At 43.2% G+C, this 15,768-nt stretch overlaps 1 protein-coding gene across 1 annotated transcript in view; it reads right to left on the minus strand.

Moving 5' to 3' along the window:
• The window catches only part of tenm2a (teneurin transmembrane protein 2a), a 140,866-nt gene that overhangs the window by 13,229 nt on the left and 111,869 nt on the right, over positions 1-15,768 (minus strand). Inside the window, exons 7-16 of the mRNA XM_028415633.1 lie at positions 15,278-15,483; positions 14,534-14,729; positions 13,108-13,209; positions 12,475-12,669; positions 10,858-11,058; positions 8,759-8,944; positions 2,931-3,077; positions 2,400-2,610; positions 1,606-1,725; positions 88-349 (exon numbers count right to left, since the gene is read on the minus strand). Coding sequence (XP_028271434.1) covers positions 88-349; positions 1,606-1,725; positions 2,400-2,610; positions 2,931-3,077; positions 8,759-8,944; positions 10,858-11,058; positions 12,475-12,669; positions 13,108-13,209; positions 14,534-14,729; positions 15,278-15,483 — 1,826 coding nt within the window. The remainder of the gene's footprint in view (positions 1-87; positions 350-1,605; positions 1,726-2,399; positions 2,611-2,930; positions 3,078-8,758; positions 8,945-10,857; positions 11,059-12,474; positions 12,670-13,107; positions 13,210-14,533; positions 14,730-15,277; positions 15,484-15,768) is intronic.

Raw genomic sequence — 15,768 nt, forward strand, 5'->3', positions numbered from 1 at the left:
TAAAAGACAGGCATACAGGAGAAAGGCAAGAGAGCGAGGGAACCAGAGGGAAGCTTAGCCGGCTGCCAGAGGTCAGGGGTACTGCACCTGTGTCTCCGGTATGATGGGTTTCTCCCCTGGCTTGGAGCTGAAGAATGAGGAGAGAGGGGATGCAATCACAATGGGGTCAGGCCTGACGAAGCCGCTCAGGTCACAGCCTGGGATCGTGTTCTCTTCTGTCTTAAGCACCAGAGTGTCCATAGCATAAAACTGGCTCCAGGGCAGCCACACGGTGCGCTCCTGGCTCAGGAAGGGGGCTCGCTCGAAACGCAGAGTCAGTGATGCACCGCCATTAGCTATCAGGTCAAACCTGGAGAGGTTTGTGAGAAGAGGATGGAATGAGGTACAGGTGGGTAGTGCTGTGGTGGATGGATAGTTATTTGGACTTATACACTATATAAGTGTTACTTCTGCTTCCTCCTCTTCTGATATAATACACACTGTTAATACAATAAATCATCTGAAATAAATATTCACATTATTTGTTATAGTATTATAAACACACAACATGTTATCCTGTCTAGAAGGCCAGTCTAGACATCAGTTTGGTCTGAAATACGAATAACATAATGTTAGACACCTGTCTCAGAATTGAAGGGATTTTACTCGATATCCGTTAACCTTTTGTCACCAAATTATGGTTAACTGCTGCGGGCTAATGGTTAGCGCAGAAAAAGGTCACAAACACAATTGTTATGTTTGACAGAAAAGGTCAGAAGTGTCTGGAACCACTGAGTCCATGAGCCTCTTTCAACTGGAAGAAAACAGCCCCCAACATGATTAAACAGACAAAGGTGTTCACTCAAGTCATAAGACCATGAAACTGGTAACTGCCTCTTAAAGATGAGGTAATCTAAATATCCATTTAAGTTCAGGTACTGGTACATCTGGAACAAAACGCTGCAAAGAACTGGTTAGACGAGAAGATTGATTTAGGAATATAAAACAGTGGACACAAAACTGCATGTGTGAAGATCAGTCTAAAGGATCAGTGCATCAAATGTTGTGACAACATGTTAGGGTGGTCAGCCAGCCTTAAATTTAATACAACTTGTTAATAACAGTTAAAACAAACCACAATGGGAAATCCTGCAAAAGAAAAATAAAGCAATGTAAGGTTAATTTAAATGTGGTTGGAGCAGATTTTGTATCGTTTCCTTCACAAAATTATACATAATATGAAGAAAAACATGATCAGTTATGAAGTTAAACAAAGTTTGTGTAATGCATTATGCATATTCTTCACATTCTTTCACTGTATTCACTGTAATGTAAATGTTAATGTGCTGTACTTTCACTTTGGAGAATGTTACAATCCCCATTTGTGTTGTATACATTTACTCCGCTGTTATTTGAAATCTCCTCTTTCCTTGCTGTATCTAATTATGTGTGGCTTCAAAAGTCTAATCTAATCTAATCTAATCTAATCTAATCTAATCTAATCTAATCTAATCTAATCTAATCTAATCCAATCTAATCTAATCTAATCCAGTCTAATCACACATCCAATTTGGTGAGGTAGTTTCCAGATTTCAGGAAGGAGTGCCGGGAAGCTGTTGTACATACATTCCATCCTGCCGTGTCAGCGTGTATCCGTAGTGTGGATAGTTGACAAAAGACACGTTCACCCCCACCAGAGGGGTTCCATCTGTAGTCAACACCTGACCCCGGATTAGAGATGCCAAGCTGGAAGAAGACAGAAGAAGACAGAGTGAGGGAGTGAAAGTCAACCTATCAGCCCAGTCTTCCTTACCATCCATCATCTGATCTGATTAATCTCCCCATCTTTCAATCATCCAATTTGCCCATTCATTTATTACCCTGGTCTTCCAACACTCATTAATTAGAAACAATCAGCAACCACTCCCCCACACCATCTAGATGAGCTCATGTCAATCATGTAAACAAACCATGACAACGTGTACGTGTGTGTATATGTGAGAGATACACACACATAAAATAACATAAACGTTTCACTTTGATTAGTTATTTCCTTTGAAACTCTGATGTTGGCATGTGTTAATACGCATATGCAGACGAAAATCAGCAGGATGGACAGTGTTTCACAGCCCTGCTGAAGCTATAGGGAGTCTTGGCTCGCCTGCCTTTGGCTGTGGGATTTGTTAAGGTCTTGGCAGGCTCCGTGAACCATTTCAAAGTCTATTTGATATTTGTGCAACTGATCCTAAAGATAGGATATGTTTTTCATGGTACACATATATTCACTTAAATGTCAAATCTTCTAAACATGCATTCTCCCAGGCATGCTCAGGGACTTTTACGTAACATTATTGGCAAACACAATAAAAAAGAAACATGTAAGCTGACACATCTTGTTTTCTGTGTCTTTCCTGCCTCACCTGGAGTTGAAGGGGTTTTCTCCAGGGATGATGTGGGTGCTGTCTCGACCCACAAGCATTTTGACCCGCTCGTAAAAGGAACGAACCCGGGGCTGGGTCATGGGGCTCTGCTGGATGACCTGCAGAGGGTCCCGGGATCCCCGGCACAGGGGACTGTTCTGGCATGGACTCTGAATGCAGCAATCTGGGTCCATGCAGTCTGTCAGTCCATCTGATAGAGGAAGGAAAGTGCAATGATGAAATGTTGGTATAAGAGCAGTCAGGAAGGCAACAAAGCTCCCTCTTCCTTTTGTCGATTTAATATTTTGATAGTCTTTGTTTCTTTGAAGGAGGAAAGTTTAATTTTACCATCCACAGTGAGGGCTCTTCTCAGGAGACCTCTATCTTAATTCTATTTCTTCATTCATTACTTTTCTCTATCATCATTTTTTCCTTTCAAAAAGCATTTTTCTTGCAAGAGACAGTGGAGGCTGCTCTGCACAGCTCTACCCCAAATTTTTTCCTGCTCCCCCCCGCCACACCCCAGTTCACCTCCTTCATTGTCCTTGTTGTCAGCACAGGAAGTCTCCATGGCAACACTGCAGCCGGGGCCCCTCCAGCCTGTCTGACATTCACAGTGCCAACTCTGCTGGCCCATGGTGCACTGGCCGTTCCCGTTACACAGGTTAGGGCAGCCGTCTGGGTGAAGAGGACACATTTGGGGGGAGGAGGGGAGGGGAAGAGGGAGGTGAGAGGGAGAGAAAGAGAGTGAAGCTGGTTTGTTTTATCATCGATGAAGGTACGCTTTCCTACGCACACACACACACGGTCACATGGTCATTGATCAATGAGTCTCACACTGTTTATTAACCACATACTGGTGGCTTATCATCAGGGTTGACAGTCAGTTTTCCTGCATGCCTTCCCATATTTATGTCTTTACACCTGAGCGATGGTTGCCAACATGTGCATACATATAGTGGACAGAGGTGGAAGGATCACCTTATTCACTTACTGGATAGAGCCCCACCCAAACATCTCTCTCTCTCCTTCACAGTCTCTCTCTCTTTCTCTCTTACTTATGATTCAGTGTAGGTAATGGGATTCTGATGGCCTGAGAGTAATGCTTTCTCATGAGAGAATGAGATTATGTTTGACAGAGTGTGTGCATGTGTGTGCATATGTGTGTATGTGTGTGTGCGGAGGCAGTCTATGAACTAATAAACCTTCACTTTAGCTTATGCAAAAAAGCCATACTAGAATCTGAGGCCCCGGAGCCAAGTAAGTTCTGTAACTAGCATAGCAAGGGCACCCTCAACTCATGAGTGACTTTAAGGCAAGGAAGAGCAGACATTTCAAGGCAGTCTGGATAAGAGAATTTGCAATTATGGAGGACATTTTTTCATAGTAATATTTGATGGCTTCTCACTACAGACATTTTAAAATAATCTTTTTGCTATTACTTTTTTATTTGTGTGTTTATTTGGCTTAGAAAAGACATACAACAACATCATATGTATTATTACCATTAAGAAATAAACTGATCTGCTAATTAACGTGTCATATCCAAGCAGCAACTTCAGAGAAATAAACACGTGCAAAAACTGCAGTTCCTTGAGTGGCCACAAGCTGGATCCTACAGTGATCAGTCCCCATAAACCTCCAAGTTAAAATGCTTAACTTCAGGTACAGCTAAATTTCCCTATTATAACAATAAGGAAATTAACTCTCATTTAAATAACGCAAGGATTAAAATGAGACAAAATTTAGTTGCAGCTGCTTTGAAGGTGCCATCTCACATCATAAGATGCCTGCCTGCGGCCCACTGCAGCCTCAGCTCTGTGTCCATATTTGGTTTAACGGAGACTGTTCCACTATGCCGAACTTGAGGTGTGTATGGGTGACGTCCATCTTACAGTCTACGGTTTCCTCTAATTTATTCGTCTGTACCAAAAACAAAAGTGTGAATATTATGCTTTTTTTTTATTTTGCATACTTTCATGAGCAGGCTCACTATTTTCTTTGCCTGGCAGCAATGGAGTCCTGTTACTGCACAGTTGCCAGGAAACCAGCAGACACTTTTTATTGTGCTTGTTCAAAAAACAGTTTCATAGATAAACCCCCCAATAAAACAATAAGTTGTTTTATATTTTAGTCAGAGCCAGTCTAACTAATTCTGTTTTCAAACGCCCTGTTTTCAGTCTTCATGCTAATCTGAGCCAATCCGCTGCTAACTCCAGCTTGGAATTATAACAGGCAGATATGGGATGGAATCAATGTTCTCATCTAGTCCTTGTCATGGAATCACACCAAGATGTTTCATTTGTCAGAATTACCTCTACATTAACATAATTTCACTAAATTTGGTCCATAGAACAGCAACAAGATGCCAAGAAATACACTATAGTTGCTTCTGACATTTTATATCCCATTGGATAATTTGCATTCATGCTGAGACAATCATCAATGCCCCCCCCCACCCCTCAAAAAAAAAATCCTTTAGCTTTTGGACCATCTTGTCATTTTCCTGTATCACTCTAAATCATACCTTTCCTACTTTAATGCAAGACTGTGTGTTCGCCACATTAAATTCTTTCAAAGAGAAGAAAAAAAAGGCATGATGACACACAATAACAATGTTTTCTCCAGCAGCACAAAGAGCCCCAAACAAACTTGTCACAGTGATTTCCTCTTCAATAAATGAGGGAGCGGGATGCGACACTCTTAAGTCTACCCACGGGAGAGGGAGGAAAAGACAGGGTTGACTGATAAAACAATACGTGCATGCACGGATGGCTCACACACACACACACACACCCAGTGCGACACACCCTGGAGATATGACCTGACATTTCTCACTCAGTAGCACTGTGAGGGAGGACAAAATAACCCAGTAAGAGATTATGAATATGAAATGCTTTTCACAGAGTCCTGCTCAGTAGATTAATGAACATATTTTCACTCAAGTTGCACTGTAGGATTTTGCCCTCTAACAAATCGCTGCATCAATAAAGCCATGCATTATGAATATAAATAGTGCAATCTAAACCGTGGCAGCAGCTAAATTAACAGGCATTTCACCCCGATTGGCATTTTATCATATGTCTCAACCACCAGACGATGAGGGAAAGTCAACAAAGGACTTTGAGAAAGACACTGCGCCATCTTTTTTTTTTTAGGACGGGGAGAGGGAGGCAGAGAAGCTTAACAGCAATGTGCTTGAGCTCAACAAGAGGAATCAAATCAAAGGTTTTATCTTTAATTATTACCATTTTCTGCATCAGGGGACTGCTCATGATGCTGTATTAACAGTCAGGCTGGAATAGATTGTCCCCGAGTATCGAGCTCAGGGAACAAAGGCAGTTAGCAGTGATTGCCTGTTAAATGGAGCTGCCATTTAAAGCAGCCAAATACTTATGAAGCACCCGGACAGGACAATCCATAGTGGGCATTGATTAGCTTGCCTGGGTAGGCCGACGTGAGGCTCCTCTCTCTTTAATGCCAGGACCCAGTCGATACCCCCTCATACTAACTAGAATAAAGTGGGATTTCAGAAACTATTAAGTCCACCCTCCCCAGTAATGTAGTTGGACTCTGATGAAATCCCCTTAAAAAGGAGAAGAAATTGCCTTGGGTTATGGGTCAGCACACACACTCTTGTGTGGTATGCCGTGTCTGAGGGTGTGGATGGTGGGGTATAAAACTAGACAGATACTGTGTAAGACTCCAAGGATGAATTGAGAGGAGAGGGAGAGGGAGAGAGAGAGAGAGAGAGAGAGAGAGAGAGAAATGTATATAAAAAAAGTCAAGACATTGTACTAGAACAAGTTCTACCTGTACCCAGCTCTGTCTCCACTGAAGGTCATAAAGTAAAGGTCACTTACATAAATCCATGATTTCAGCTAAAAGATAGAACAGATAGGTTTCAAGTAACTTTCTCCACTCAATCCTGTTCCTAACAGGCTACCTTAGAAATTACCGTGTTTTCTTCGCACTTTTTTTTCATTCTTTGCCTGGGTATGCGACTTATGAAAAAATATACATAGTATAAAATAAAAAATATACATTAGTTAGCCGTGTGTCCTAATGTCCCATTACAGATATAATGGTAGCTGTTCTGTCCCTCGCCTGACGGTTCTCTTCCGGCTCCACACTTTGCATTCCGAGCATAGGTGACGTGCACGTTCATGGAACCTGTGCGTGCAGCTGAGCCGATAGGTGAGACTAATAGTCCGGTGCGACTTATCTATAGGTTTTTTCCTTTATTATGCAGTTTTTGGCCGGTGCGACGTATACGCCGGTGCGACCTATAGTCCGGAAAATATGGTAACTTATTTGCTTTATCTTCCTAGTGCTGTCTCTCTGCCTCTCCCTTTGCCTCCATCTCTCTCTCTCTCCGTCCCTTGCTCCCTATTTAACCCTGCAATTTACCTTTTCTCTGGGCTGGCTCTTCATAAAACAATGAAAGCTATTCCATTAAGCGCAGAGGCTGAGAGGACACTCTCAACGGTGCTCCTGGGACCTGTACTGTCAGACAATCTGTGCCGCTCTCTGCAACCCAACAGCAGTTCCGCTGCTGGGATAACTATTAAGCATTCTTGTTGTGCATGTGAGACAACTCACCCTAAACCTGCACCCTTCTCTGTTTGCATCGATGTCTTAACCTCGCCCATTACTCTGTTTATCTTTGTGTGATCTCACTGAGCTGTTTGATAAAAAGATAGAAAATCTGGAATTAAGAGGCTACTGTATACTTGCTAAGTCACACGCGCACGATCAAACACACACACGTGCACACAAAATAAATTCATTAGTCACTCTACTATGGCTGCGACTCTTCCCACAAACACCCAAATGTAAACACACACACACACACACTTAACAGCTCTGTAGTTTTTGACACCACATTAAGGCCTTGCATCAGTGGCTTATGAAATTCACCAATTACCTCAAAACTTTCATCATTTTCTCCTCGTGTGAAGCAGCTGTGTTGACGCAATACATGACTAGAATACCTGAGTGTTATGTGTTTGTGTTTTCAGGTTTAGGAAAATATTGAGAGGAACACGCTTACACGCATGCACAACCACACATTCACAGCACAGCCCCCTCAACAATGCTGATACCACACTAGGCTCTACAGTACCCCACGACACATCAAGGCTCAATGACAGCTGACCCTGCTGTAGTGCACTGCTGTAAATGGAAGTGCACTTCATGTAGGGGAGTCATCATTGAGGCCGGCACCCTAATCTACGGACAGATAGCACCACAGAGTCTACAGAGCCAAGCCAGGCCAAAACCCACAAATGCAGCAGCTAGCTTCTACCACCACAGGCTAAGAAACAAAACACCAGAGTCAGATACGGTACCTGCTTTGTCAACCATGCTCCCATGGTCTGCAGTGGGAGAAAATGTGCAAAAGGTAAGAGATGGGGAGAGTATTTTTTTTTAAATAAATGCAAGCAACATCATGCAGAGCTGAAAAGAATAACAGGCAAGCTGAGATAAGCTAACACTGAGAGTGTCTGGTGCTAGTGAAGTGTGCTTTGCGCCAAGCTGAGGCCTGACAACTCTTTCATCTTGGGCTGATGCTGCAGTCAAAGCTGCCCTACTTTCAGATGGGGGAAATGGGGAGATCATAAACTGTTATTCCCCTGTGCATATGTATGTGCTGCTGTGCGTGTGTGTGTAGGTGTGTGTATAGATATATATATATATATGTGCTGCTTTGTGTGTATTTGTTTGGTGTATGTGTGTATCAGATTGCGGGCATAGTGCTTCTGGTGACAAGGAAATGAGACTTTGTGTCTCAAAGCACTGCTGGTGAATCAAAGAAAAGCTGGCACCCATCCATCCATAGTGACAGTGATGTCAATATGAGACAGTGATTGACAAAAACACTCACACACACTCACACACTTAAGCACAACGTGCCCTCACACACACATACACAAACAATGTGTTATTTTTTGATCACAGTGAGGTTAAGAGTTTTGCCTTTCATCACGTAACTTTAGTGTTTCAAAGGCCATAAAAAAGCTAAGACTCCTGGGGTCTGCAGCTGAGAGGCAGCCTAAAAACAGCTAAATCCTGCTCTTTTGTAATCCTCCCACCCCCACTTTAAAGAAGTTTGCTCCTCTTCTCTATTCGCCCACCTTCCACGTCAGCCCCCTTCTTCAATTCCCTTATGGCCTTCCTTTTGCCTCCACTTCTCATTTCTAAATTCCTTTAACAAAATAATAAAAGGAGCTCCCAGTGTAGTCTGACTGGGTGCTGGTGTTACTGTGCACACCCACGTGTTGACACATAGACACACATCAAACACACACCTCCAGATACATGCGCCCACACACACACACACACACACAGACTCTTACCAATGGTGCAGTGCTCCCCGTTCCAGCCCTGGTGACACTGGCACTTCCCATCCTTGCAGGTTCCGTGTTTGATGCAGAGTGGGTTGCACACACGCTGGTCACAGCCAGCGCCAGTCCAGCCTTCTTCACAGCGACAAGCTCCGCCCATACACACTCCATGGGTGCCGCAATCAACCGAGCACACCTCTGAAAAAAGTGAGAAAGATTTAGATCACAGACAATGTGCTTAGACACATTTAAGAAATGTGTTTTTGTGATCTTTTTATTGTGATATTTGTAATTTACAGCATAATGTATACTATTACCCAATCAGAATCAACATGCATTAGATGCATTTGTATGTGTATAGTTCCTGAAACAGTGAAGAAACATTGCTGATACTTATATACTTTTTTTAACGCCATTTCAGCCTGGAAATTAAATGGCTTTTATGCTTGACTTTATCTCATGTGACAATTAGAGACTTCAAATTAGCTTTGAAAGTGCAAAGAGAGAGTACCTTAAGCTGCAAAACAATCAAATCCACATTACACAAAGTACAATTCTCCATCATGCACCTTTAATTAAAACCAGCGATTATAGGTTTGTGGCAAGAGGGTTTATTTCCTGAGCCTACATTACAGTCACTGTCTGAGAGGCTCGGATTTTGCAGGAAGCGACAGTGCATGTGGTGAGATGTGACAATCCCGCTCATGTACACAGGACCCCTGGTGGGCCGGGAATGTAGTACGTACAGGCGTTTTGATACACACTTGCTGGGGGGATCCTGCAGTGTGAAACAATGTTGTCTTTATTAAAGCTAAGCATGGCTTCTCTCATGACAAACGCTGAAGCTCTGTTTTTGCTCCAGAGATGGGAGACATTGTCAGGATGGCACGACGGAGGTTGCCATCTCTCCTGCAGTGGGAGCTTAAAGGTTTTATGTTATCATGTAAAGGTTGCGTATTTAATTTTAAAAGGTGTTTAAACCTGAGCTCGGCTACTTTTTACAAAACATATCCATCATCTTACTCCACCTTGGGGTCCACAAAATGACTGAAGATGCCATCCACCCTCCCTTACCCTCTAATCCCATATAATATATTTATATATATGTACATGATCCCCAGAATATGCTGACCTGTACACCCCTGGTTTAACCTCTGTTCCAAATGCCCTGATTCAGTGTTGCTAGCTTTAGGTGAAAATGCTTTTCTGAAAGATGCCTTGCTGTTTACACACATAACCTGACAAGTAAGAAAATATACACAGTAGTTAAACCCTACATGTTTGAGTTGAGTTTAAGCTAGGGGTAGGGCTTATCCCCTTGTGACATCATATGGGTTTGCAAACCTAAAAAGCTAAGGAAAGAAAATAAAGAAACAAGTGGTTACATTTTGTGGGTCTCTATACACTCAGGGGACACATAATTATGTTTAAAAACAATGAAAAAATTAAAAAAATGATTTGTCCTCTTTAATTGGTTCCCAAAGCAATACATAATCAATTAAAAAAATTCTAATTAGTTTGGTTCCCTAGTGCATTTGTGACATGCTCACTGAGTGTAGTCCAATCATACTTCTACGCAGGGCATTATGTACTGTAATGGTCTTCCAACTGATGAACTAATGATTGGTTGATCTGTGTGTGTGTGTGTCTGAGTTTGTTTTGTGTCTGTGGAGTATGTGTATTTGTTGTGTTTTTGTTGTGTTTTCATTATTTTTTTCTTCCTTTCTTTTGTTCTTGCCACGTTTTCTTATATTTTATTTATACCACATTGCTTCTCTTATGAAATGCCCACTAAAATTAAATTTGCTATATAAACACAAGAGCCTTGGCCTTGACCATTTTGAGCACCACCCTGATAATAATAAAAAGAAGTCACAGCCATATTGTCACTGACAGTCTACTGAGAAAGATGATTTTATATAGTCTCGACAATAAAAACTTGCCACATTTTATGGCTTCATGTTCCAGTTTGGCTCAGAATATATAACAGTTGCTGCAATTTTTGTAGTTTTGGAGATTTTGTCCAAAATAAAATTAATTAGCTGAGCACCCTGGGATCACAAAATATGTAGGGATGCCTGGTTTCTGACACCTGGACAGTCATGGCTTACCCATGGAGCAGTCAGGTCCCATCCAGTTGGGGTCACAGCTGCACAACCCTGTGTCTGGTATGAAGGCACCGTGGCCGTGGCACTGGTCTGGGCACTGGGCCCTGGGCAGCTCGCAGTGGAGTCCTCCCCAGCCTGGCTTACAGTGGCACTCCCCATTCACACAGATGCCATTGTTGGAACACGTCGGATCCAGGCAATCCACTGCAAAAAGCCCGAGATACATCATGGTTTAAAAAAAAGAAGAAGAAATAAACAAATATAAAATAACAAAAAATTAAGAAAGGTCACATCAAAGCTGATGATGGAATCAAATAGTTTTTATAGAAAGTGAAGTTTTGATTCTTTTGTGTACACAAAAAGATAATGAAACAAAAGAAAATACTACCAGGCATATTGCTAAAGCAATTAAAACACAAGATAATGAATAGCTAAGTCTATAATTGGGCCATAACAGCGAATGTGCATCACTGTGAAAGAGCAGCGAGCTTCGCTGACACATCATTTGGTGTGAGTGTCTGCCCGCGTGTGGATGCATTTATGTGTATGTGCCAATACACGGGGGAGAATCTGACACTGTCAGTCTGCCAGGTTGACAGGCAGCTTGGAGTCCGAGCAGTGAGTGAAAACCAATTTGACAAATTACCTCCTTCCGGCAAAGCGCCCACCCACCCCTCCTCAGGCCTCCTCTCATTGCTCTGTCCCGGTCACTCACACTTTCTCGCTCTCGTTCTCTTTGTCCTCCTGTATGTGACACCTCCCTCCCTCTCTCTCTCTCTCCTCTCCTCCTCCACCACCACCACCATCGTCACCACCACCTCAGGCATGACTGACCCTGCTGCACCCCTCCACACACACATATTAATAAAAGTGCACGCTCACACATAACCTCGACCCTTCCATTTCTGTTTGCCTGGCAGAAATGCCGGATCACAGTTATCGATTTTCATGTCGCGGCACTTCAGGTAAATTGTATGAGGGACTCTGCTGTGATGAATATCAGATTTGAGACCAGAGGAGAGGAGGAAAAATGGATGAGAGGAAGATAGAGAGTAAAAAAAATGAGGCTAAGGAGAGAAAATGCTGACCTTGTTCTCAGGCCCTGTGTTTTGACTTCTTCTGTCACTTTTTTCTCGCCTTTGTCTCTCTCTCTCTCTCTCTCTCTCTCTCACTTCATCTTCACCCCTGGCACGCTCTTTTCTCTTCTTTTTTAATTCTCTTTCTTCATACATATTCACCTCTCGCCGCCCTGACTCACTCCCATCTTTTATCCCCCTCTTTTTCTCTGCTGCTTTCTGATGACTGAGAATGTGGCATGCTGATCCTTCTTAACAAGGATCAATAGAAGAGATTTCAACCCTTAATAAAATCTCTGATGTGTTTGGCTGCGGTATCATACTTCATCTATATATATGGCGGGAACGGACACTTACTCACCATAAGATTATGTCATGATGAGCTGTCTAACTGGAGTTAGAGGAGGGGAGTGTGTGGAAGGTGTGAGATGTATTTGCTGTGTTAGAAACATCCATGCTTATTTCAAAGGCAGGAACAGCTGACGCACATAAAACCATCACACATCCCCGATGATCACAACATCATTACGGCTCATGCTCTCACCCTCTGCACAGCTCTGCCCTTTGTAGCCAATGGAGCACACGCAGTTTCCATCAGTGCAGGTGCCGTGGCCGCTGCAAAGAGGTTCAATGCACTGCGTAACAGGGACATCGCACTCGGGTCCTTTCCAGCCACTGTAACACACGCAGGAGCCCTTTTCGTATTGGCCGTTGCCGCTGCACAGCACAGGGCATGCCGCTGAAAGGAGAAAGAAAAGGAGGAATAAATTCTGTGTAGGTAAAAAAAAACAATTAGAGAGATTCTCAAAGCAGCGAAAAGCCACACTGCCCACCCACGCACACGTCCGCACCCCACCGCGCAGCCTGGAGGGCGAATAGAGTGGTTAAGGGGCTGGAGAGTGCCAATGACATAAAGAGTAATTACAGGCAGAGGTAACTAAACTATTCATCAAAGCTGTCTATCCCAGGTGAGCACAGAGCCAGGGAGTCGTTAGCCAGGGGAGCTGCCATTCATCATCAGTCATCTTGTCTCAGCTCCACCTAAGGCCATGCGCCATCTTGCTGCTCCTAATCCTTTCTACTTTCTGCACAGAGCTGAAATGTGTCTGCTCATCTAATTAGATGGCAGCAAAGATTTTTTCTGATGGAAGAAAACACATTTGTAAACAGCTAATACCTTTGGAGCAGTCCATGCCATGGAATCCTGGGAAGCAGTGGCACACGCCAGAATTACACTCTCCGTTACCATGGCAATTGCGCGGGCACTCTTGCACTGAATCTGTGAAGAAGATGAAGTGAGACAGAGAGAGAGAGAGGAGAGGAGTGAGAGAGTGTGATGGCAAGCATCAAAGCATTCCATTAAATCATTGGCATCATTCATTCTTTAAGGTACTACAAATTGACTGAATGTGCTCCGAGTCTCATAGTCATGGACATCAAATGCAAAATAAAAAAGAGCCTGAACGCCAAGATTCCATGCATTCCTTTTCTGCACAATACTTCATTGTGTGGGGATAATGCATTTTGAATCAGCCATTTCTCAAGATGGTATCCATTACCCATCTGCCAATTCTCTGCACGCCGTATTATTCCCCTACTTTACACCAACATTCCTGCACCCTTCCAAACTCCCTCTGTTTTCCTTGTTTGGGTTGTTTACTCCTCATCTCAGACCGGCTCCACCAAGGTCATTAATACTTCATCCAGGTGAGGTGCAGCGAGGCAGATTTTGGCTGGACTCTGTGTTACTTGCTGTACCTCTTAACGCACATACAGGAGAGAACACTTTGGTGTATGGAAAACAGGGACACTAGGATGCTAATCATAAGGAGGCATTTCTCCTTTCCACATGCTTTTTCCAGTTTCCACTTTTCTCCCACAAAGTATTACTCAGTGCCTCTTCCCCTCTTTCCTGTCCTCAGCCATTTCCCCCCCAAAAAAATCTAAGCCCCTTGTCTTCCTCTTACCCTAATGCCACTCTCTCTTTCACTCCCCTCTTCAGTTCCTCCTCCTCCCATCCTTCACTCCACTTCATTCCATTCTAGCTTTGCCCCTACCATTATGTCTTTCCTCCAGCTCCCCCTCTCACTGCTCACTCTAATTCTGCCCTCACCGCCTCTGCCTCTCCATCTCTCTCCACTACTCCTACTGCTGAAAGCTCTACCCCCAGATATTGACAGTGAAGGATTCTTTCACTCTGCTTGACTCTTTCCATTCATCCCACCATGTTTCTTACACTCATAGCTCCAACACAACAGAAATTATTTGGGATGCTGAAATCATTCAGTTAAGGTTGTGGCGCTGTTTTATTTAGATATGTTCTACTGCAGCAACAGGGGAATTCATCCTCTTTTGTGCACACAAACACACACACAATAGAAATGATACAATGGCTCAACAAATGTTACAAAGTAAAAAGGAAAAGTCACCGAGAACTGGAGCATTCTTTCTTTTTTTTTTCCACTGGTGTCACTTCTAGTGGTTTTCATTCTCTCTTTTCTCACCACCATCTAAACACTGGTACTTAATCACATGTTATCTCCCAGACTGCCTTTCACTGCTGCAATCCCTCCACCCAGCCACAACAACAATTGCTGTCTCACCCATGACATTTGTGCTGAAGGAAACCGTCTCCCTTTCCCGACCGTCATTGTAGAAGGCCAAGTGCCAGGCACCGGCGTCCAGGTACTGGACAAACACCGCCTCATTGAGGACCACGGTTTGGATGCTCCTCCTCTCGCGCGGAGACTCCACCACACTCCACTTCTCCTTCCCATCGAGGCGCTCCATATAGTCGTACTGCAGAGGAGAAGAAGGAGTTCAATGGAGGTGCAATAATGAAATATATGATTCAGAAAACAGAGATTAAAGTCTGGAAATTGCCAGAGAAGCATAAAAAATGCACCACGGAACTGTTTGTTCTTCAGGAGCAGCTTTGTTTTTTTTTTTTTTTTTACTTTTGCGTAGCAGCACTGACTGCAAACAGCCTAACTCGGGCCAGGCAGTGAAACCGTTATCTGAATGCAATTATCCCTTCCTACAAATCGAATTCATTGTTAATTGAGTAGTTTCTAATTAATACAAGGCAGTAAAAGTTACATTACTGTGAAATTTAATTAAGTGTAAATCTTAGTCTAAATTAGTTTTTTCAAACAACTATTATAATGAATTACAAATTAATTTTAAAATGTCCCATGAAACAGGCAAGCTTTTTTAAATGTATTCTCCATTGTAGTTGACGATTATGAAGATTGTTCATTCATTATGAAGTTTTCATCATGAATAAAATAATAATTCTGTGAGCAGAAGCGTGACCCCAGATGTGGAGCTGCTCGTACAGATTGTACCTGTGCGTGTGAGGGAGGCAGGCCTTTGCGGATGTACACTCCGAACAGGGCGTCCTTGCCGAGGGAGATGTTGAACTTGAGGAACTGGGGTGTGCTGAGGTGAAGCAGGGATCTCCAAAAAACTCCTGGGGGGACTTCTTGGGTCACACGTCTCCCAACCTCCATGTTGCCCGTGTCTATACTGGTGTTCCGGCCGGCCCAGGGACCTGGAGCGAAGGGAAAAGAAACTGCATAATCTGTGATTATATGCATTGATTGGAGAAGTCAATAGTTAATCATCACAGTTTTACTGGAAATAATCTGCCATAAAAATCCACAGCCACTGAATATTAAAGGATGTGCACCATTAGCTCTGCAAACTGTCGGTTTACTTTGGTGTTGTTATGTAAAATGCTGCCCCTGTATCAAAGCCTGCAAGACTATTGACTCTGTTGTCTTGGCTGCTAGAACTGCAGAGCAGAGATTTCAGAAGCGGACAGGCACACACAGGG

The sequence above is a fragment of the Parambassis ranga genome, chromosome 10 (genome assembly GCF_900634625.1).
Source record: "Parambassis ranga chromosome 10, fParRan2.1, whole genome shotgun sequence".
In the NCBI taxonomy this organism is placed as follows: Eukaryota; Metazoa; Chordata; class Actinopteri; family Ambassidae; genus Parambassis; species Parambassis ranga.